At 33.0% G+C, this 23,622-nt stretch overlaps 1 protein-coding gene across 2 annotated transcripts in view; it reads right to left on the bottom strand.

Moving 5' to 3' along the window:
- LOC140452551 (uncharacterized) overlaps positions 1-23,622 on the bottom strand; it is a 32,412-nt gene that overhangs the window by 1,566 nt on the left and 7,224 nt on the right. Inside the window, exons 2-5 of one of the 2 annotated variants that reach the window (XR_011952210.1) lie at positions 20,640-22,381; positions 18,557-18,629; positions 4,227-5,924; positions 426-1,534 (exon numbers count right to left, since the gene is read on the bottom strand). Coding sequence is in view for 1 of the 2 variants with exons in the window: in XM_072546881.1 (XP_072402982.1) it covers positions 20,631-22,381 (1,751 nt within the window). In the remaining variant the exon portion in view is untranslated. The other variant, XM_072546881.1, reaches the window with a different exon arrangement.

Here is a 23,622-nt window from a genome sequence, read left to right as displayed (position 1 = left end):
ACCAATGATTCTGTAACATCACCAGCCTCAACAACACACACACCTATGCCATCCCCAAATAGCTCTTGTTATGAAACTAACTATCTTCCCCAAACAGAGACAAACAATTCGACACTCTCAAAAGAAAAGCAGCCTTGTAGAAATCTTCAAGAATCATCTATATCTGATGCGATACGTCTGGCCATGTCAGATGCAGGACTTGATGTAAATTACTGATAAAATATTATTTGTTAAAAAGAATATCTCTTTAATTTTTTAATTAGATTTTTTAAATTTTTTATTTAGAATTTAAATAGAATATCTTGTTAATTTTTTTCTCACACTTCAAAAAATTGGTTTTTATTAAAATTTAATAAAATGTCTACTACTAATTACATTATGTCATTTGATTGAAAAGCTGTATATCTACCGAGGTATCTACTTACCTTAAGTTTATCCTTCAGAACTTCAGCGATTACTTTACATACTTCTGGTATAATTCTACTAATTGATGATACCGAAATTTTGAACAAGTACATCAAGGAATGGTAAGAATCGCCTGTTGCAAGGAATCGCAGTGTGAGCAGTAGTCGTTCCATTGGTGAAATGGCTTGTCTATAATTTGTATCTTCTTTCTGTATTTTGGGGGCAATTTGACATAATAACCATTCAAAATCGGTGCTGGGCATTCGTAAAAAAATTTTGACACTACCATTATTTTTATTATTTCCTATGTATACATCGTCTTTTTTTAATACATTGAGTAGATGCATGCCACCATATTCACTTCTATCACAGAGACTTGGTTTCACCCAACATTTGTGCTTTCTTTTTTTCTTTTTTGCCGACAACACTATATAGGCCGCCGCTGCTGCAGCTATTTCATCATCTTGATCCATGTTTACCAACCGCGGTGGAAACACTAAGTTGCTCTCTCTCAGTTATCAGAAACGACCGGAAACAAAAAGTTCTGTCAGTGGAAATAAAAAGTTTACATTTGTTGCTAATAAGTTCCTAAATTTACAAACAAGAAGAAACACAGGCAACAAAAATGTTGCTACATGTTGCTATTTGTTCCTCCGGTGGAAGCAATTGTTTCTGCTGAGTGTGCGATGAGATCATTCGGTTAAAGAAAATTTGCTGAAAGAGTCAAAAGTAACTAGACAAATTAATAACAAATAATGTCGCCTACCATGTAAACAAAATACCGAAGTAACGATATATAATTCTCGGTTTGTTATTAGATACTTAGGGTATTGGATAGTAACGAACATAAATTATAGTAGTATAGTAGTTACTTTTTCGACATCACTTAACTTCATTCCCAATAATTGAGCTTTCCTTTGATTCTAATGTAATAATTGTTTTTCATCTAATCCTTGTTGTTCCCGGAGAGCAAATTTGATGTTTTTCGAAATAATTTATGCATATCAAATTGCTTTGTGTAAATTGTGCCTACATAGGAAGGTTGAAATGAAAATGAACACCAGAAACACGTCAGGTTTAAGGAAGCATCTAATATCTTTTCACAAAAAGGAATTACAAATATTTCTTCCTGAAAAACCAAAATTCGGTGGAGATATTCAAGCTTTTTAATAACCGCTAGAAAAAGTGAAGATGTAAAAAATATAGTTATTACCTTATTACCAATTACATAAATATTATCTACCTACTACTTTAGTTTGGTAAATTAATGTATTTATTAAGTAACTATCTCCTTAATTTAAAACAACTTCTCTTGATTATCATTGCTTTTGTACCTATTCTTTATTTTTTTTTATTCTTTATATTTTATTTAACTATAAGTTAGTTTTTTATATAAAAGTAGAAATGAGATTGGTAAAAACATTTATTTTGCTTTACTAAGTGGATTATAGTTTGTTATCTGATCACCTAAAAAATCTGTGCCCTTGATACATGTATGTGGATTTTTTGCCTATCATGTTCATAAATCCCTTTCTAGGCAGATCATCATTCAATCTTCGCTTATCCACTGCTGGACATAGATCTCCCTCATAATTTTCCATCTATTTCGATCTTGTGCCTCTTGCATCCAATTCCTATGACAACGTTTTAGATCGTCAGTCCAACGTGTTGGTGGACGACCTCTGCTTCGGTAGGCATCATCTCTTGGTCTCCATTCCAGTATCCGTTTTGTCCATCCATCTAGGCAGATAATATTCTTTAAAGTATAGGCATGCTGATGTCATTAATTTGTTTTTTTTTGTGCTTTAACCACGTTTTAGCACATGTAAGCGTAGTAAATGCAAACGTTTATTAAGAAATAGATTGACATCCGTGGGGCATGGTAGATAGATGAGTTAGTTAGAGCATAGGCGCAGATCGCTTAGATCGTGGCTTCAAACCCCACCCGATGTCAGTTGTTTAGACATTTATTAATTTGGTTGGTCTTTATTATTCTTTTTCTTCTTCATGTGCCGAGCTCGATTGTCGAGCGTTGGCTATCAAATTGGCTATAGTAATTTTGTTGACGGCAGCTCGGAAAAGAGATACAGAGGATCTGTTAAACCAATTTCTCAGGTTTCTAAGCCATGACGTTCTTCTTCGACCTTTATTATGGCTATGTTAATTCAAGTTTAAAATGTACTTACTCTGTTCTAAGATCTAAAGTAACGTTTAATAAATAGCAATAGGCTAATGGGTAACTGCAAGACTTGCAAGACTCTTGCTGCAAGACCAAGACCAAGACCGGAAGTGCAATACCAAGACCAAGACCAGGTGCATTGCCGCAAGACCAAGACTGTCTAAGTCTCGTCTTGTTCTTGCATTTGGGCAACACTAATTAGAGCGGCTTCACATACTCCCGGTCGCCGATGGACTGGCAAGCTTTCACACTTTATGGTTTTGTGGTCCGTTCCGAAATGTCAGTCAATGTCCACCATTCGTAAACACATCGTTGCCATGATCGTTTTCTATCGGCATATAAAGAGAAGAAAGAGAACTAGAAATGTGTGGATTCATCCCATTCATATGAAAAGGAAAGAGTTTGGTATATTTTATACTCTTTTCTTGGAATTGCTAGAAGATGAGGAATTTTTTAACTACTTTAGGATGCCAATATCCACGTTTAATAAACTACATCATCGGTTAAAGAATTCTCTTCAACAGCAAAACACATTTATGAGAGAATGCATTAACCCAATGAAAATGTTGGCAGCTACAATTAGGTAAGTAAAAACACATTCAAATTTATTATTGTTCATTACAAAACATCAGATTGAACTACATAGTATTGAAAATTAATATTAAGTGAAATCAAATGAATCTAACAAATTTTGAAATTCACTGAACTGTGACTGAGTTGTCTGAAGTATTGTTGAAAGAGGATACCTCTGCGGCTGATACAGTTTACCAGCTTGATAAAATAATAGAAAGTCAGACGTTCGTTGTAACATATGTTATGAAGTTGTCAATATGTTACGATCATTCATTTGATATGTAGGAAACTTTGGAATGTTAGCTCTTGTAGCAGTGGACAATTGACTACGAAGGATGTGCTGTCACTGCTTAATTGCTTGTATTATTTGTAGTACCTCCATCTGAAATTCCAATATCTCAAATTCATTAAAAGTTTGCAACAAAGGAATTATACCAACAAAAAAGGACTGGTGACGATCAGATTTCTCCTTGAGAACTTCAATTATTTGTAATTAAATAATGTCTGCTTTACGTTTTCTTCTTACTGGCCTTTTGAAAAAATTGTAATTGTAATTGAAACTAGTGTCAAATGTTGCTGTTTCTGATAATCCAGTGTTACTAAAACTATCTTCTGTTTGGCGTTCTTCGAATACCTTTGTTTAGAATTGTAACTGCTCGTTGTAAATATACTTTTTATGAGTTACTGCTCCGGCTCCCTATCTTGGTACTTCTTTATAGTATACAATTGCTAGGTGGGGCCCATATAGAGACTACGTTTCAGTAGCAGCAACCCCAATTGAGAGTCTTGCGTTGCCGAGCAGTAAATCTATTTAAAACGTTAACATCATACGAATTTATCAGCCAAGATGTAATAAATAACAAATTTAATATGATTTAAAGGGTTTTTACCCACATATTTAGTGGCTTCTCTCATATATACATGGTAACTACACTAATGATGGACTTGTTAGTTCGAAAACATTCTTTGATGTAGCCCGAAAAGGTCTTGTTAAAGATATCAACCTTTTATAAAGGATTTTTTAAATCATTTTTTTTTCAATAATAAAGAAATATCCACAAAAACTTACCGAACTTATTCTTGTCATCAGATTTCTCAAAATATCAAAAGTCCTCAAAATTATTCTTCAGTTCCCTACAAATTTCTTGCCAATCACTTCTGGTTTTATTTCTATCTTTGTATATTTCACTTGTTTTATCCCAAATTACAGGTCTTCCGTGAACCAAACTTATTAAATAATCTTTATCAATTTCCACATTTGTCTTTTTTCGTAACCCTGATCTCGACGGGACATGCTTTATTGCAGTAGTTATCAAAAAGTAAATATTTATCAATTTCACACTAATATGGGGTATCATCTGTGGTCTCTCTCTTTTTCACTGAATATATTTTCCAAGAAATGTCTGATGCTGTCTTTACACGGGAAGCCTGCAAAAAATGCTTTAGATGTGAACGCACATATTGTAATATTACACTCCACTATGTGCCAAATCGCCGTGTATACTGCAACGGTTATAAATGTGATGTAATGTAAAGGCATGTTTTGCGAGAAGTGGAGAAGAAAAGAAAAGATCTAGCTACCTCATCCTTTAATGAAAACGTGATAACCCTGCTTTTAGAGCAGACATATCAAGTTGGCCATATTCTGTGGAAATTAATGAACTGTTGTATTTTTATGTTTTGTTTTATTATTGATCAATCAAGTGACCACCAATTTCATAAACAAGTGTAAACATTATTTATTTTAGAATTACATTATATTTGAACTATTAATCTCTAGTGTGTGTTGTCAAATGCCTCGATAATTCACCATTTTCAGTAAACTGTCTAAAACAAATTTCGCACTTATAAGGCTTTTCTCCAGTGTGTATTCTTAAATGATTTTACAAATGTCCATCTTGCCTAAATTTGTTTAAAACAAATTTCACACTTGTAAGGCTTTTCTCCAGTGTGCAGTCGCAAATGAATTTTCAATTTACCGACTTCACTAAATTGCTTAGAACAAATTTCACACGTATACGGCTTTTCTCCAGTGTGTATTCTCAAATGTATTTTCAAAGTTCCTGCTTCACTAAATTGCTTAAAACAAATTTCGCACTTGTAAGGCTTTTCGCCAGTGTGTATTCTTAAATGATTTTTTAAATGTCCATATCTACTAAATTGCTTAGAACAAATTTCACATTTATAGCACCTATAAGCCTTTTCTCCAGTGTGTATACTCAAATGGTTTTTCAAATTTCCTTGTATACTAAATTGACTGAAACAAATTTCACACTTGTATGGTTTTTCACCAGTGTGCACTCTCGAATGACTTTTCAAATGACTTCATACTCTAAATTGCTTAAAACAAATATGACACTTATACGGCTTTTCTCCAGTGTGTACCGTTAAATGCATTTTCAAATTTCCATCTTGACTAAATAGCTTAGAAAAAATTTTAAACTTGTAAGGTTTCTCTCCAGTATGCGATCTAATATGATGTTTTAAATTACTTACTTGTGTAAACTGCTTAAAACAAATTTTACACTTGTAAGGCTTTTCTGCACTGTGCAATTTGAAATGATTTTTAAAGTTCCTGTTTGAGTAAATTGTTTAAAACAAATTTCGCACTTATAACGCTTTTCCCCAGTGTGTATTCTCAAATGTATTTTCAAAGTTCCTGCTTCACTAAATTGCTTAAAACAAATTTCGCACTTATAACGCTTTTCTCCAGTGTGTGTTACCAACGTTCTTTCGGATTTCCTTTTAATCTCGTTCTGACGTAAACCTAAAACAAAAATCAAACTGTAAAACTTTGCATGTAGAAAGGGCAGATCATTAAAAAAACGCAACAACTCTAAAGTATAATTTCACAATTTGAGAGAGTGAGTAATCGTTTAAAGGCCCAGAAATGCGGAAAGCCGTTTGGAAATCCAGTGACGTACACTTACTTTTATTTTAACGTTAATTATACTTTATTTTTCAAATATTAATGTTCGAAATAGGCCACAATATATTTATTTACAAGTTTTTACTGACGTTTCGATCTCTATATCCAAAGACCGCTTTCAAAGATATAAATGATAGTTATATTGATTTTATTTGTTTATTATTATATATTTTTATAATCTTATATTGTTTATTTTCTTTTTTTTTCTATCTTTAAAAACGGAATAGAGATCGAAACGTCAATGTATTAAACATGTAAATAGATATATTGTGGCTTATGTTCAACCTTCTCTCTAAAAATACAGAATGCCACAAACAAGCAGCTATAGAAAAATAAATATATCTGTCATTTGTATGTTTGAAAACGGTCTTTTTATAGAGATCGAAACGTCCGTAAATTAAACATTTGAATAAATATATTGTGGCTTATTCCCAACATTATTTTTAAAAATACAGAACGACAAGCGAAAAGCCATAGAAAATAAATAGTACCATCATTTGTATAATTGAAAACGGTCTCTGGATATAGAGATCGAAACGTCCGTAAATTAAATATTTGAATAAATATATTGTGGCTTATTCCCAACATTATTTCTAAAAATACAGAACGACAAGCGAAAAGCCATAAAAAATAAATAGTACTATCATTTGTATAATTGAAAACGGTCTCTGGATATAGAGATCGAAACGTCAATAAATAAACATATGAATAAATATTTTGTGGCTCATTCCCTACATTCCCCTAAAAATACAGAATGCCACAAACAAAAAGCTATAAAAAAGAAGTCATTTTGCAGAAAGTTTACTGATACCAACTGGCTGTCGCGGAAGTTACGCTAAAACGTCTTTTGACGTGACCCGTCCTTAAAGAGTTACACAATGAAATTTTTTTTAAAACAAATTTTAAGACAGTTTCCACACCACCCCAGAGGTATGTCTTGTGGCGCGATACTTTTTTTAAATGGGTGTTCGCCAAGAGCCATATTGTCTTATTAAATAAAATGAACAAAACACTTAAACAGTATAAAACAAAACAAAATAAAATCCTATAAAACGAAATAAAATTCTATAAAAACAAAATAAAAATAATGTTTGATGTGTTTAAACACAAACACTATACACACTTACTATGATCTTCTCGTTTTTTTTTGTTTTTGGTTTTTTTTATGCTGATGTTCATATTAAACTATTAGAAAATATTATTCGCTGTCTAAACCTGAAGATGCAGTGCTGCTATCGCTGTCATTATCTTCACCACCTGGTGTAATTATAATTGGCTCTAGGAAAACTTTGATATGAGTGTCAAGTACCCACATACGATGTTCTTCTTTAATTATGTGGCCTATACATTTAGCCCATTTCTCTGGAGTTACATGGAGGATTGCTTGAATCAAAAGTTTCTTAATTATGTTTAATTTGAACGTTCTGTTATTGCGTGCTACTTCTCCTTTCACTTGCTCCCAGATAAGTTCAATGAGATTAAGTTCGCAATGATAAGGTGGTAGACGCAGAAGTTTGACACCATAATCTTTTGCATTTCATCTACAGCATATTTAAGATATTCAATTTTCCTTAACCGTGCAATGTCAAGTAGCTAAATTATGAGCATTGATTCTTCGTATGCAATCCCCTTTTCTGTAAGCCATTCTTGAATCCTCCCTTTCAATTTCTTTAATAATCACCTGTTTTTTTCGACTCAAATTGAAGAAAACCATCATCAAGAAAACCTGTATCACTTCCTATATGGGTGACGATTAAACGCCGTCCCTTTCCTGATGGAGCTTTTAATCCTGTATATCAGCCTTCTATAAATGCTTCGCGTTTACTTTTGACATTTAAATCTTGCCAAACTTTTCCAACTGTATGACCTTTTCCAACCTTGGTTAATCCAGGTTTCATCCAAATAACATATTTTGCGTCCAGTGCTGCGAATTTTGCGTTTTTCTACTAAATATTTTCTTCTCCGCACAATAATTTTATTTTTTTCTAATAGCATACTTTTTCTGTTGAGTTTTACATATCGAAAGTTCAATTCACGCATGGTCCTGGTTAAGACTCTACGAGATATCTTGGGTAAGGAGTCATCGTTTTCGAGCTCTTGAGAAATATTTTCAGTGTTGGAATTTCACTCCGAAAATAAAATGAATGAATTTTTCGACGTATAATATTCCTTGTCTCGTCATCCAAAACAATGCTTTTCCTACCTCTAGTTTTACCTTTTTCTTGCTTTTTATTTTTCGATGTATTTTTAAGTACACGATAAATACAGCTAACGGATACTTTTGTTAAACTGCTACAAATGTCGACCGCTTGGCTAACATTTAATTCCATTTTTCTGCCGACAATTCCTTCATAAACGTTTCGTATTATTACCTTCTCTTCGGACGTTAACATTTTCCGTCTCTTTTGCGGCATTTCATTTTTGGAATCAACATCAGAATTTTGCAGTCTTCTCTTGGAACAACTCGGTTTCTCGTCCAACTCCAATAAAACTCAAACCAAATAATTACAGAATATAACTAAAAGTTTACTATAAAACGACAAACCATAACACGTTTTATCAATAACACAAACTTATCGCATAAAATACCCTACCCTCAGAAACGCCAATGTAATGAACTATTGTTGATGGGCACTCGCTCGACAAAAAGTAGTTTTACGGGTTTCTGTGGATCTGAATTAAAACGGAGTTCCGTCGCTAATTCCAAAGTTGCCAAACGATTGAAAAATATTGTTTTAAAATATCGATTTTTATTTTATAAATTTAAATATGTAACGAAACGGAACATATAAATAAAATTTATTTCATTACAATTTTGTGCTTAATTTTTACTATAGAAAAAATCAGCTTTTTTGTATTTTTATGACAGTAATAATCGCTGCGTGGAAGAATAATTACTACTTGTGAACAAGAATTGGCTACACTGTACGACAACTTCTGGTCAAGTCTACTATAGAGAAGCACAAATAAATATACTACTTTATATATTCTGTAATTTCTTATGAGGAAACGCAAATTGCAATCGAGAAAACAGGCAGTTTTCGAGGGCCGCTGTGTACATTTAAATTTGAGGATATTCGGCGTTTAAACTATGATATCACTCTTCTAAATTGAGGGTTTTTACTATAGAATAATAAAGTAAAAACCACACTATGACAAACATTCAAGTGATTGATAATAATGCTAACTAGAAATGTAGATTTCTGATGTAGATGGAGAGAAATGTAATTTCAGTTTAAATAATACATAGATAACATAGTTTCACATAAACTTAACCAAATATCTCTATAGGTAACAACGAAATATCTAGATAACGATTTTTATTTTATAGCAAGAAGTATGGACTGCATTATGAAAACAAGACATAATGTTTTATAGTGTCATCATTCTCGGAGTGCTACAATTAGTGGTACACAAGGTCTATCGGTTTATGAGAGCTCTAAGGTGGACTCAAGGTTTCCGAAAGACTCCGACCATTGAGGAAATTTCAAGAACAAATCAATATATTGGGGGAACATAATACTGAGCGAGCACCACACTGGTATGAAGTATGAGTGTGGTGCCGAATACAAGACAATGGAGAGAACTTGCTTTAGCAAGTCATCTTTTAGATGATCAACTACAAAATACTTCGGAAGATCGGTAAATCTACCGATTCGGCAATTTATCTACCAAAAAGACCTAATTGTCTACCGATTCTCATTCTTGTGTATATTTAATCCCAAACTGCCCATCTGCCTACCTGTCTATAGGAGATACCATGCTAGAGAGTTAATGCTGTGAACATAACTAGAAAAATATACCCGGTCAAATACGTAGCAAAATAAATATTAGAAGAACATGCGTTAACAAAGCTGAAGTACTGCATAAAACAAGCACGAATCAATTAATTAAATTTAATTAAATTAAAAAAAAATTAATAAACAAAATGATATGACATGCACAAAGTAATCTTAAATAAATCTTACTTAACCGAAGTTCTTAAAAGCGGTTAAACATAAAAAAGACGTCAATTTTGACTGTTTATCTAATCGAATGTGATGTTTATGTCATCCACAACCGATTTGATTTACATCGGTTTGTGCACACCACCTATATTTAGTAAAATAAACAATAGCACATTTTCAGAAAAATTCTTATTCTCGTCTTAAAAATATATTATGGATTCATCAATATAAATTCTAGTTTCGAGTATATCATTGCATATGCATTACTTGAATTTTTCTGCCTCTATGTCTATTAATAAAAGGAACATACTCTTTCATTGTTAAAGTTTACAAAATGGTATAAATCAAACAGACATAAAAAGATTTTCACAAGGTATTTTCTATAAGAGTCTTCACTAAACTAAATTAAAAATTAAATATGATCAATAACTACAAACTACGATAAAACGAATTAAAAAGGAAACAAAATTTACTGCACTGTGAAAACTTTCGAAAGACATAATAACGGTGATGGTTGTTGTTAACATGAGTGATAAGATAAAAAAAGTTGTTAATTATCGGTAAGTCAAAGAACCCAAGATCTTTTAAAAAAGTACGACTTGAGTGCGCGATTGGGACCGTAAACACACTAAAAAAAATGCTGCTTCTGTTTGACAATAATAAACGAGCTCATTCTTGGATCAGCGACTTGGGGAAGCATAACTTTCATTTTCCTGCCTCCTAATACAACATATCGCTGCCTCAGTGCAACATTGTACCATCTCAAAATCAACCATTTTGATAAAAACTGGTTTAAAGTTTTTGATTTTATTTAATTTTGACTCCTCATCGAAAATTATTTTTATTTTTCAGTTAGCTGTTAGTTTAGGTAAATTAGTCTTGTACAATCTTAAAAAGCAGTAATATATATACCTTTTAAAACATTTTTCATTTATTGGCTTAAATAAAAGGAATTTGAGTTGTTACAATATTGAACTGAACGTTTCAACAACTTTTAAAACTGTTACGTTTATTTATAGATGTTTTGTTTTGAAAATATTAAATGACATTAAATTGAATTTCTTCCACAATGTTATAAAATAGTTTTGGATATTACAGTTTAAGTCTGAAATAATATACATCATAAAAATATTGAGTAATTGTTATTTAAATGTTGTTATAAAGTTTTAGTAAAACGCTATTTCCTAATGGATAATAAAAAAATGTTTATTGACACTGCCATTTTTAAAAAACTACATTTATTTTTAAGCTATAGAGAGTTTTTAGGCCCTCTACTTTTTGATGTACGATAAACGTAAAACGTTATACTTGTCATGCGCATTGAGTAGGAAATAAGGCATATGGTTTTTACTTAAAATCGTTTTTGAATGCTTTCAGAAATTACGCTAACACAAATTAACGTTAATTGACATTTGACAAACCTAACCTATAAAACGGCAGTTAGATAACCTATTTTATTTGAAGTATTTGCCATAATGAAAGAATATATTGAAAATATAATAAGACGACGAAAACACGGAGAACTAATAGATCACAATTTGATAAGAGGCTTAATTCTTCACAATATTTTTGATCCTGTAATACCTTTTGCATCAAGCCTACATTTTGTGTTGGAAACAATTAAAGACAAATATGCTGAAGCAAATTTTAGATTTAAGAAAAGGGATATTCCTTTACTAACTCGGTCCTTACGTATTCCACATCATATGATATTTAGCCCATATGACTTTTTTTTTCGTTTTTTTACGATTTAGATATATGGCATTTGACAACATTATAAATACGTAATTCCTTAATAACATGACCCTTATTTCTACCTAAATAAGGGAATACCTTATCCGCTAATAAAGTAATCCGTTATTTTTCTGTTAATGAGTATGATCAGAATAACGTATAACGTTACTGAAATAAGGGGCTTAAAAACTCTCTTATATTCCGTACACGTTAACAGAATAAACTACACTGACTTAGTTATCTTCATCATTGTCTTTGGCCTTCAACACCTCGAAAAACGGCGTTATCTAACGGCCCCACGAACTACCTGGGCCCATTAATCCCAAGTACCTGCTGCCCCATCGCCGAGATAGTTGGGAATTAAGTCTTAATAACCAGAAATTCCAAATTTGATTATAGTTGAAAGTACGAATATAAATATTTTCAGTTATTCACTTCAGTTGCAAGTATTACGGTATAGTTTTCTCCGTTAGTGTTTAACTTTTAAATGGCGAATCCAACGACTATGTTTAGTCAAAGGGGAGAACTTTTATTTTTTAATTAATGAATATAAATATTCAAAGGCCCATGTCTCCAAAGATGGCAAAGATGCATCAAAAAAGGGTGTCAACAAAAAGTGCACACAAAGGAAGGTGATGAAAATTACGTTATTCTTGAAAAAGCATCGGTGGAGCATAATCATGCTCCAGATATCCACGTTGACCGGCAAATTTTTAGTAATTCTACAAAGAGGAAATCTGTAGAAGATTTATGTGAAAGACCTTTAAAGATGTTCACAAGGAATTGAAGAAGGAAAATTTCAGCAATTTACCGCTGACGACGAAAGACATTTCTTGAGTTCGAAGAAATATCTATGCTGCAAGACCAAAATCCACACCATCATTGCCCAAGTCACAGGAGGAAGTTCTACAAGAAGTGTTAGTGAACTTAAATTTAAAAACAAATACAGGTGAAAACTTTTTATTATCTACGAAAAATAATTCCGCAATTTTTAGTTGTTTCACAAATCTTTACTTTTTGTGTAATGTAGATTCTTTGTATGTAGATGGAACTTGAATACTGTTGTAAATATTTTTGTCAGATGTTTACTATACATGGCTACAAAAATGGTTTTTATGTTCCTCTAGTATTTTGTTTGTTAACAAATAAATGTACTTTTGATACATTAATAACAATATATACAGATTTGAATTTTAATTCCAAACCGAAGCGAATAATTTCTGATTTTGAAATAGCAATTCAAAATGCAGCCAAGTTAGTGTGGCCCGACATTATTATTATTTTTTGTTGCAAATTTCATTTAACTCAAAATTGGTACCGAAAAATTCAAAATTTAGGTTTGTCCTCGGAATATAAAAATCAAACTGTTATTTAAAAATATTTAAAATTGTTTTTCGGCATTCCTTATTTAGATCCAATTGATGTTGGTGACTTTTTTTCTGATGAATTTTTTGTGACAGAAAGAAAGATGACAAAGTTTTGCAATTTTGTGATTACCTACTTGATAATTATTTAAAGGAAGATTCAACATTTTCACCTTACATGTGGGCTTCAAATACATCATTTCTTATATTTATTACAAACGCATGTGAATCATTTCACTCGAAATTTAACGAATGTTTTTATAAATCACATCCTGACATATTTAAATTTACAGACATTTTGTGTCATGTGGAACAATTTCACCCAATCATGTCAACATTAGACTGATAATTGCATTCAGTGCAATTTTCAATCCCTATGACAACACGATCGAGTTTGACAGCTTCATCCAAATAAATTTCAAAATGTCACGTTTCGGCAATGAGAATGTTCAAAGTATAAATTCCCAGAAATACAACCTACAGTCACAAATATATTTGGGGAATATTCATTTTTTTTTCGAAAAATTATCCGCCAAATATCCTTCGGACATTGATGAATGCCTCATAATTTCATGACAAATTTCTCAAGCTCGTTGCTTGGTAACAGCACTCAGCCTTCGGCTTCGTGCTGTTACCAAGGCACGAGCTTTCGATTGTCATGAAATTATCTCGTCTGTTATCAATGTCCTAGGGATATTACTACCATGATAGTATGACTAACAAGATAGGATCTTCCCGTAGTACAAAATCGGTCGTGTTCGCGCATGCCGTCATTGGAGAGTAGAATTTGAATTCTTGTTAAAGTTAAATGGGATTTTTATGCATTCTGTGATGAAATTATTCAATTAGTAAAATAATAATATTAAATAAAGATTTAATAATTACAATAATCGTACACAAAAGGATATCTCCAAACTATTTATTAAAGCTTATCTATTGACACATACAAAAAACTGACATTACGAACGTGCAACTCTCCAATTACGTCACGACTTATGTGCAATATCGTATCTTCTTAATCATAGTATCATGATTACTACTGAAAATATGCTCTAAATGATTATTACGTTTATCAAAACATTACTAAATTAGATTTCATTAAGTCAGTTTGCAATTATTATGCAGCTAACTTTTAAAATATAAAATATAGTGTTCACTCTTACTTATTTTTATTACTAATCGGACATTAGAATTAAGCATTGTTATTGTTTAACTGCAGTTTTTGTTATTGTATATAAGTTAATGTAGATTTATAAATAAATCATTCGATTATATTGTTATAGTTTCATTATTTAATCATTTAAAATTTTCGCTAATGCTTTGGGAATTGGGTTCCTTTTTGAATACAATAAAGTAAAATAAAAACTATATATGTTCACAAAAATATTATCTAAGTACATACCTAGGTAGCGTGGGGCAGTTCGTAGTCGCATTTAATCCTGCTATAAAACTGAACCCATTAAAATCTAGGTAGCGTGGGGGAGTTCGTAGTCGCCCTCGAAAAAGGTATGATAAAGCCTTGGTATAAATCTTGCATCACATAAACTTATTAAATCCGCTTTTTTCTTAAGTGGAATTCCTGGTGAAGCTACATATTATGCTAGTTTAAGCTGGCGAGAGGTCTCTCTGGCTTATAAATTAACTAATGATCCATAGTTCGGCAGCTGTTGTTTTGTTTTTTAAGTTTCGTTGGGACACCTCTAGAAGTCAATGAAGAGCAAGAATGTCCTGTAGACACAACAACAAGAGAACGGTCTTTCTTTTTTGTTATTTTTTTGCTTATAAAAATACTTATAAAAAAAACAGTCAATAAGGTTGATTTCATTACTTTAAATACTTTAGAGTAAGCCCACACTACTTTCTCACCTGATATGGTGTATTGGAAATTTTTACCAGGAAAAGAATTTTCTATTGCAGGTCAGTCGTATACATCTGATGTGTCCATTCCCTTTACCTGAAATTGTCTTTTTTTCTTTGTTTGCCACTTAAACTACAACGACTATTTGGCTAGAGACATAAAGCCATTTTGTTATTAATTATATTATTTATCATATAATAATACACTTCTTCAAGAAATTAAATCACCACTTCAATAAATCAATTTTATTTGTAAACAGGCAAAGAATAAAAAATAAAACTTTACCAGATTTAGTCTACATTTTATTAGTAATTATAACAATTTGTCTAATAATCAGAAAATGTTGAAGTGCAGGAGAAAAAAAAAATAAAACGGAATATTCTAAAAAAAATAATGATAAGAAAAGTAAACTAAAATATTAAAAAAGTCTTAATAACGAGTGTTTCCATCTCTACTACGTATAACAGCTTCACACCGTTGGCCCATACTTAAAATTGCCGTATTTCATTTTGGTCTAGTTCTCTCCAAATCTGGATCAGCCTCTCTCCCATTCCCTGTAAGTTGTTTGGTTGGATCGGTGTCGCTCTTAATCGCCTACCAAGGATATCCTAGAGATTTTCAATCGGATTTAAATCCGGACTATGTGCTGGCCATTCCATAGTGTTAATTTCTACCTTTCCTAGATAATTTCTGACGATCTGTGCAGTGTAAGGTCTGGCATTATCTTGCATTAGTAAAAAATTTTCACCGATATAAGGAGCGAATGGTAATACATGTTGTTCCAGGATCTCCAATATGTACCTGTCAGCTGTAACAGTTCCATTTTGTATGACCACTAGGTCCGTACGTGCGGTCAAAGAAATACCACCCCACACCATCATCCATCTTCACCAAAAAATGTGGTGTATGAGAAGTTACAATGAGCTTATCGTTCGTTGGGTCGTCGCAACACACGAACACGTCTGTCGTTATTGTACAAACAAAATCGGGATTCATCAGTAAATAGCACTCGTTCCCAGTCAGCCTCTAACCAATTAACGTCTTCTCTGGCAAAATGTAGTCTCCCTCTACGATGCTCTGCAGTTAATAGAGGACCTCGGGCGGCAATCCTAGGTGTTAGGTTGTATTCGCTAAGTCGCTGGCGAACAGTTTCAGTACTAATTTGTATAGCATGCACGTCTGAATTTGTAGACTTCGATGTGTTACAAAACGTTGTCGAAGAGCAGAAATTCTTAAAAATCGATCTTGAATAGGGGTAGTTACCCGGTTTCGTCCTTGCCCTGGTCTGTGAGCATGATCCCCTGTTTCGAGGAATCTTTCTAACACCCGTGAGACGGATGTGTGGGACATATTAAACCGCCGACCAATTCTTCGGTAACTCCAACTTTCTTCCGACTAAACCGAATTAACAATAATCAACAATTAAATATACGTATGTATATCTATAGAATTAGTACATTTTTTGCTTCTTTTATCTTCAAGAAAAATGTTACCAGACCTTGTTCACTCGACTAGATAAACGTTACGGAGACGCCCATCTACATCAACAAAGTACAAATAAGAAGTAGAATTCAACGAGCAAGTGAGAGTTTGCAAGAATCTGAAGCAGATGTTGCTCGTATAGCGCTGTTGGCTTATCCAGAGGCACCAGACAACATATTGGATTTTGAACATTTTGTTAATTTGAATGAACTCACCAAGAACTTCATTAATATGTTTTGACATTTTTTATTATATACAAATGCATTTTCAACCGTAAAATATCAAATCTTCAAACTATAAATCTAAACTGTTTACAACAAAGGATTGTTAAAAACTAAGACCTGTTCTGGTCCTGAGACATCAAGTGTCAGGGCGCCTGAAAGGCTATTTATTTTCGCAAAAAACTATCAGTTACACCGGACAGGTCTACTTGATAATGACTGGCCGGCATAACTAACCGCGAACGACAAGATTGCACCGAAAATTATAGTCTCATCTTTTTTTGGAAATTACTGCTGGCCTAAAACTTTGGAATATGACTTAACAGTGGTAGATTGGCTCATTATTTGACTCCATAGTTATCTTGGATAGTGGGGCCCAAATTCTCGGTGCCGACCTGTCCAGTTTATGAAAACAACGGCGTGCACACCTTAATACACCTTGTATCGATACGAAATTTTAAGGTTATTTAAATTGTAAATCGAAACCAATGCGGTTTGCGGCTTAATTATTATATACAGATGATTTGCAGTTTATCTAATTATTGCACTATAATTTAACTAAACACTATTCTTACATACCACCGTAAATTGCAAATTTTGTAGGACAGTAGAAAGGTAGACACTATACCCCACTTTGACCATTGATCCCAACGCCTGGCCGGCCGTCCACGTGATCGCATCTCGGCCGTAATCGCACCGATGACGTCATTGAACGCTATTTTTAAATTATTTAATAAATAACAATTAAAAAAATTCCTCCTTACGTGTGGTTTGAATCCAGAACCCACAGTACCAAAGGTACAAGCGCCAACCACACAGCTAGGTAACCAATTGATATAAGCAGGCAATAATGGATATAAAAAAAGAAAGCTAGCGACAAAAGATCTAAACAGCATGAACTGTACGCGCCACCGCTTCGCGCATGAGGCATTAAACGCTAGAGGATCGACCAGCTTGAAACGTAGACGCAATCGTTTCACGCATTAAATACTTAGGTGTTTTACGAGGGGTCGAACATGTGCATATAATAATAATGGTACCGTTCAACATAGTGTAAAATGGTATAGACATTGTATGGATATTTAATCACACTTCAATTTTTTTTCAATCATGTTGAGTAGTAATTACGTGCCAAAGAGCTCTAAACAACCGCCTTTTTTAGCGTTTTACTAGGCTTGTCATTCCATATAAACACACGTAAAATCTTGAGCTAATAGCACTTAAACGGCTTAACTTAGGATGATGTGCAAATTATATATGAAGACGAATGAATGGTATAAATCAAACATTACTGCTTGACATGGGCATAAATGATCGTTTTTAATTATGGCCAAACCAGCGAGGTTATGATCTTTACATAGATATCGTCTAATTTTTAGCGATTAACCACCTAACACGGGATGTGAGACGTAGAACGGGACATTCAACGTAAGACGTGACAGAACGTTAATGTGTGATATAGAACGTGCCATTCGATGTGAATGACGTGACATTCGACGCGGGACATGACAGTTATGTGACAGTCGACGCAGAACGTGAATGACATGACATTCGACGTGAAGGATGTGACAATCGGCACAAAACGTGCTACTTATGTGACATAGAACGCCAAAGGGACATTAAGCATAATCACTGCTCGACATAAGTATCAGTGATCGTTTTTCATTATGGCCAAACCATCGAGACTGCTCTGTATATAGATTTCGTCTAATATTCTTTTTGTTTTGATGATTAACCAACTAACATTCTTACAGTATGTCGAAACCAGCTGACAGTGGGTAACATGTTATGTAATAGTCTCAAAGCGTAATAATTAAAAAAAAAACAATTATACTGGATAGTAAAAAACATGTATGTTACTTACCGTGTTTCTGTGTGTACAAGACTATTATATCACATAGCAAGTAACCAGATGTGTGCCTTTTCAGTACCTAAAACTGAAGCGTCTTGTGAGCAAGACTCAGTATGTACATTCTTAACAAAATAATATTTCTCAAAATGTTTAAAGAACAATTGTAAACACGACAGAAAAGAAGGAAAAAAGGAGAATGGTAAAGGAATAGGAAAACAGGCACTCCCACCAACCTCCCCTGCCAGTCAATTATCCGACAGTACAGCATCTCGTTCAAAAAATTAGGTTAAATATAGGAATAACAAGCACATAACAAAAAACAAAAAAAGCATACAAATATGTGACGATAAACCGTATTCATGGTGAAGACAAAAGTAAAAGAAAGTCAAAGAGGGCCCAAATATGTTAATTAATGATCCAAATGGCATGGGATTTGTAGTCATTTTAATGCTAAAAGAGTCAAGCGATCAACATGACAAAATTTTAAGTAATATGTTATTTTTAGAAGAACAACACTATATACAAGTACTAAAAGGGACAGGCCTTACGCCTACGAAACTGCAAAGCATAGAGTACATTGGGCTGACTCTATATCAGAGTTCAACTCAAGAATTCGGACTGGAGTCATAGCCAACCTTAAACATAAGGTTGTTCAAACATGTATTATTATTATTATAAGGGTATAAGAACATAAAAATTTAAAAATCAACTGTCTTTTGTGTATTATTATTATTATAAGAGGTATGGTAAAATAAAAAAAAAAAAATTTACAGTTTTGTTTATTGGACTGGATCAAAAGTTCTACCGTAAAATAATAAATGTCAATAAAAAATACAACTATAAGAGAGAGCCGGTAAAGCCTACCATTAGAGTTACATGATGGCATTAGTCGCAGTAGGGGTGAATGCTATAAACACATTGGCTGTTGTGAAATATCCATCTTCTGGAAATATTTCTTCTGCTATCTGCTCGTTTATATATAGATTTTCTATGTAAAAGACGTACCCATCAACGATAAATTGTAACTGGAACAAATCACCCACATCGTGATTCGGACCTAGCCATATTTCTCCGTCATACACCAAATCGTTTATTGAAAATGTTATTAATACATAATGAAATACTTGGGTGAATTCTATCAACTCCAAGTTAATAATTAACGAAAAATTTTCAGATAATATATTAATTGGTACTAGAAATTGACAGTTTGCCATATTTACGAACAGGTACTGCCACACCAAAGGCTCGCTGCGGCTATAAGAGAAAAGTACAAAAGTATGATTTAAACATTATAGATAACAAATATGTGTCACAGCAAAAATGAAAATATGTCTTAATCATTTTAAGAATGCGGAGGATTTGTTGGAGGTGCAGATAAAGATTATTTCTGCAGAAAATTTCAATACTTTAATCTACGAGGGCCCCGAAAAAACAACCAAACTTTATATAAAAATGGGAATCACTTCGACGTGATTAACAGCTTGAAAGGTTTGTAGGGTACGTAATTTTATTGCGACAAATGTGATACGCCTTACCAGGGTAAACATAAACACAAGTGCAAGAAAGCACCATTATGCTGTGATAAATAGTTTAAAGGTTTTATATGTTACGGTATCACTCCGGCAACTAGTTCAATTCCCAAAATCTCCATTAGTACACTTTTTTATTGATCAAAGACTGCTAGAAGCATACAATGAAGAATGTAAGGAAGAGGAACGACTTCAAAGGGTTCTAGAAGCCCATATAGAAGATAATGTTAAAAAATATGAGCACGGTTTAGAGATAAGAAGATTATATAAAGAAAAAATGATCCAGAAACGTGAACATTTCTATAAACTATTATAATTTTAATAAACAATACGTAGTATCTTGGTATTTACATCGTAATACAAAAAATAGTATTTTATGACCAGAAACGTGAACATTTCAATACAATACGTAGTATCTTGGTATTTACGGAGTAATACAAAAATCAGTATTGATTAAGCAACGATACAAAAAAAGAGTACGACAGACAGAAAGGAACAATGTTGCAATGGTAAAGGAACAAGGAAAATAGGTATTTTACGAAGAAGAACACTGTTTACTACTGTACCGCCAGGGACGACCTCCCCTTAAATGCTTTTTCAAATTTCCATCTTACAAATTGTTTAAAACAAATTTCGCACTTGTAAGGCTTTTCTCCAGTGTGCCTCTTTAAAGGCGTTTTGAAATTTCCATCTTGGCTAGATTGTTTAAAACAAATTTCACATTTGTACGGCTTTTCTTCAGTGTGTATCCTTAAATGATTTTTTAATGTTTCTGCTTGACTGAATTGCTTAAAACAAATTTCGCACTTGTAAGGCTTTTCTCCAGAGTGTATCCTTAAATGATTTTTTAATGTTTCTGCTTGACTGAATTGCTTAAAACAAATTTCGCACTTGTATGGCTTTTCTCCAGTGTGTCTCCTTAAATGATTTTTTAATGTTTCTGCTTGACTGAATTGCTTAAAACAAATTTCGCACTTGTAAGGCTTTTCTCCAGAGTGTATCCTTAAATGATTTTTTAATGTTTCTGCTTGACTGAATTGCTTAAAACAAATTTCGCACTTGTATGGCTTTTCTCCAGTGTGTATCCTTAAATGATTTTTTAATGTTTCTGCTTGACTGAATTGCTTAAAACAAATTTCGCACTTGTAAGGCTTTTCTCCAGAGTGTATCCTTAAATGCTTTTTCAAATTTCCATTTTGACCAAATTGTTTAAAACAAATTTCACACTTGTACGGCTTTTCTCCAGTGTGTATCCTTAAATGAGTTTTTAATGTTTCTGCTTGACTGAATTGCTTAAAACAAATTTCGCACTTGTAAGGCTTTTCTCCAGGGTGTATCCTTAAATGATTTTTTAATGTTTCTGCTTGACTGAATTGCTTAAAACAAATTTCGCACTTGTATGGCTTTTCTCCAGTGTGTATCCTTAAATGATTTTTTAATGTTTCTGCTTGACTGAATTGCTTAAAACAAATTTCGCACTTGTATGGCTTTTCTCCAGTGTGTATCCTTAAATGATTTTTTAATGTTTCTGCTTGACTGAATTGCTTAAAACAAATTTCGCACTTGTAAGGCTTTTCTCCAGAGTGTATCCTTAAATGATTTTTCAAATTTCCATCTTGACCAAATTGTTTAAAACAAATTTCACACTTGTACGGCTTTTCTCCAGTGTGTATCCTTAAATGAGTTTTTAATGTTTCTGCTTGACTGAATTGCTTAAAACAAATTTCGCACTTGTAAGGCTTTTCTCCAGAGTGTATCCTTAAATGCTTTTTCAAACTTCCATCTTGACCAAATTGTTTAAAACAAATTTCACACTTGTACGGCTTTTCTCCAGTGTGTATCCTTAAATGATTTTTTAATGTTTCTGCTTGACTGAATTGCTTAAAACAAATTTCGCACTTGTATGGCTTTTCTCCAGTGTGTATCCTTAAATGATTTTTTAATGTTTCTGCTTGACGGAATTGCTTAAAACAAATTTCGCACTTGTACGGCTTTTCTCCAGAGTGTATCCTTAAATGCTGTTTCAAACTTCCACCTTGACCAAATTGTTTAAAACAAATTTCACACTTGTATGGCTTTTCTCCAGTGTGTATCCTTAAATGATTTTTTAATGTGTCTGCTCGACTGAATTGCTTAAAACAAATTTCGCACTTGTAAGGCTTTTCTCCAGTGTGAATCCTTAAATGCTTTTTCAAATCTCCATCTTGTCTAAATTGCTTAGAACAAATTTCGCACTTATAACGCTTTTCTCCTGTGTGTGTTACCAACGATCTTTTGAATTTAGTTTTAATCTTGTTCTGATGTAAACCTAAAATAAAAATCAAACTATAAAATTTTGCATGCAGAAACGGCAAGTCATAAACAAAATGCAACAACTCTAGAATAATAAACAAAGTAAAAACTACACTACGACAAACGTTTAAGTGATGATAACTAATTATGTCATTTTATGTAGGGTGGCGTATTCTGCACCAGACGGCAGCGTTATCTGCACTTTAATCTCTAATATTTGTCTGTTAGAATTTTATTTTCCAAACTAGTTGGTGCCACGTCGCGTAATCCATTCTATTTGGGTTTGCTGATCATTTTTTTTTGTGATGCTTTTTATGATTCTGAGCTGATTCCTGCTTGTGTTAAGTATCTTTGAGTCCTATTAATGCATCTCCATCCAATATTATTAATACCATGTGAACAAATCCCCTTCGTTGGCTCAGTGAAGATGTTCGTTCAGTTGTAATGGAAACACCAAATAATAGTAGCAGAGTTTATTGTAGAGACGTACACTATGGGTGTTGACCCGGGATTACTTTGAGTAGAGACTGATGAAGTTGATCGTTGAAGACTATCAAGTTCGTTGAGTGAATATTGATTGAATGCCTCTCTAGGCAAGAGATATTAGTTTTATATAAACTTTAATTGGGTCAATATTTTCGCGGACCTCGCGTGACATGTGTATTTAATTTATGTAAATTGTTTAACTTTGTCAGCACTTTTGACTGATGTCCAAATTATATTATTGATAATTGACCAAATGTGTATGTAACCTAATTAACTACGTGTGTGTATTTAATAACAAATAGATTCAGTCGGTCTACTGGGTGATAAAATTATACTGTCCAATTTCGGATATGAATTCTAAAGATTTGGTATTGGACATACTGCGGAATCGGGCAATCTGGCCCAAGTGTCAATACTCAAAGTTTACATATAAGTATTACATAACATAGTAAAATTCAAACATGATAAATTATAAATAGTTTAAGAATAATCAATAATCTTCCAACCGTACCCTAGCTATCAATGTCCGACTCTATCTCTAGATTAAAATTAGGGCAATTGGATGAAAATGTGGAAAGTGGGATGTCAACTTGGGAAGTCGACGGTACATTGTTGTGCCGATTACTAACTAATACAGGCACTTCCTGTTCGTTAGTCTGAGTTTGTGGATTCCCTGAACGACATAGTCGTGCAACAGGACGGTACTTCCATAACGTGAGTATCCCAATTATTACCATTATAGTAATGATCCCGGTGGCCACAAAATAATGC

Source organism: Diabrotica undecimpunctata, chromosome 1 (assembly GCF_040954645.1).
Source record: "Diabrotica undecimpunctata isolate CICGRU chromosome 1, icDiaUnde3, whole genome shotgun sequence".
Lineage (NCBI taxonomy): Eukaryota > Metazoa > Arthropoda > Insecta > Coleoptera > Chrysomelidae > Diabrotica > Diabrotica undecimpunctata.
This window is presented reverse-complemented; position numbering and strand designations above follow the sequence as displayed.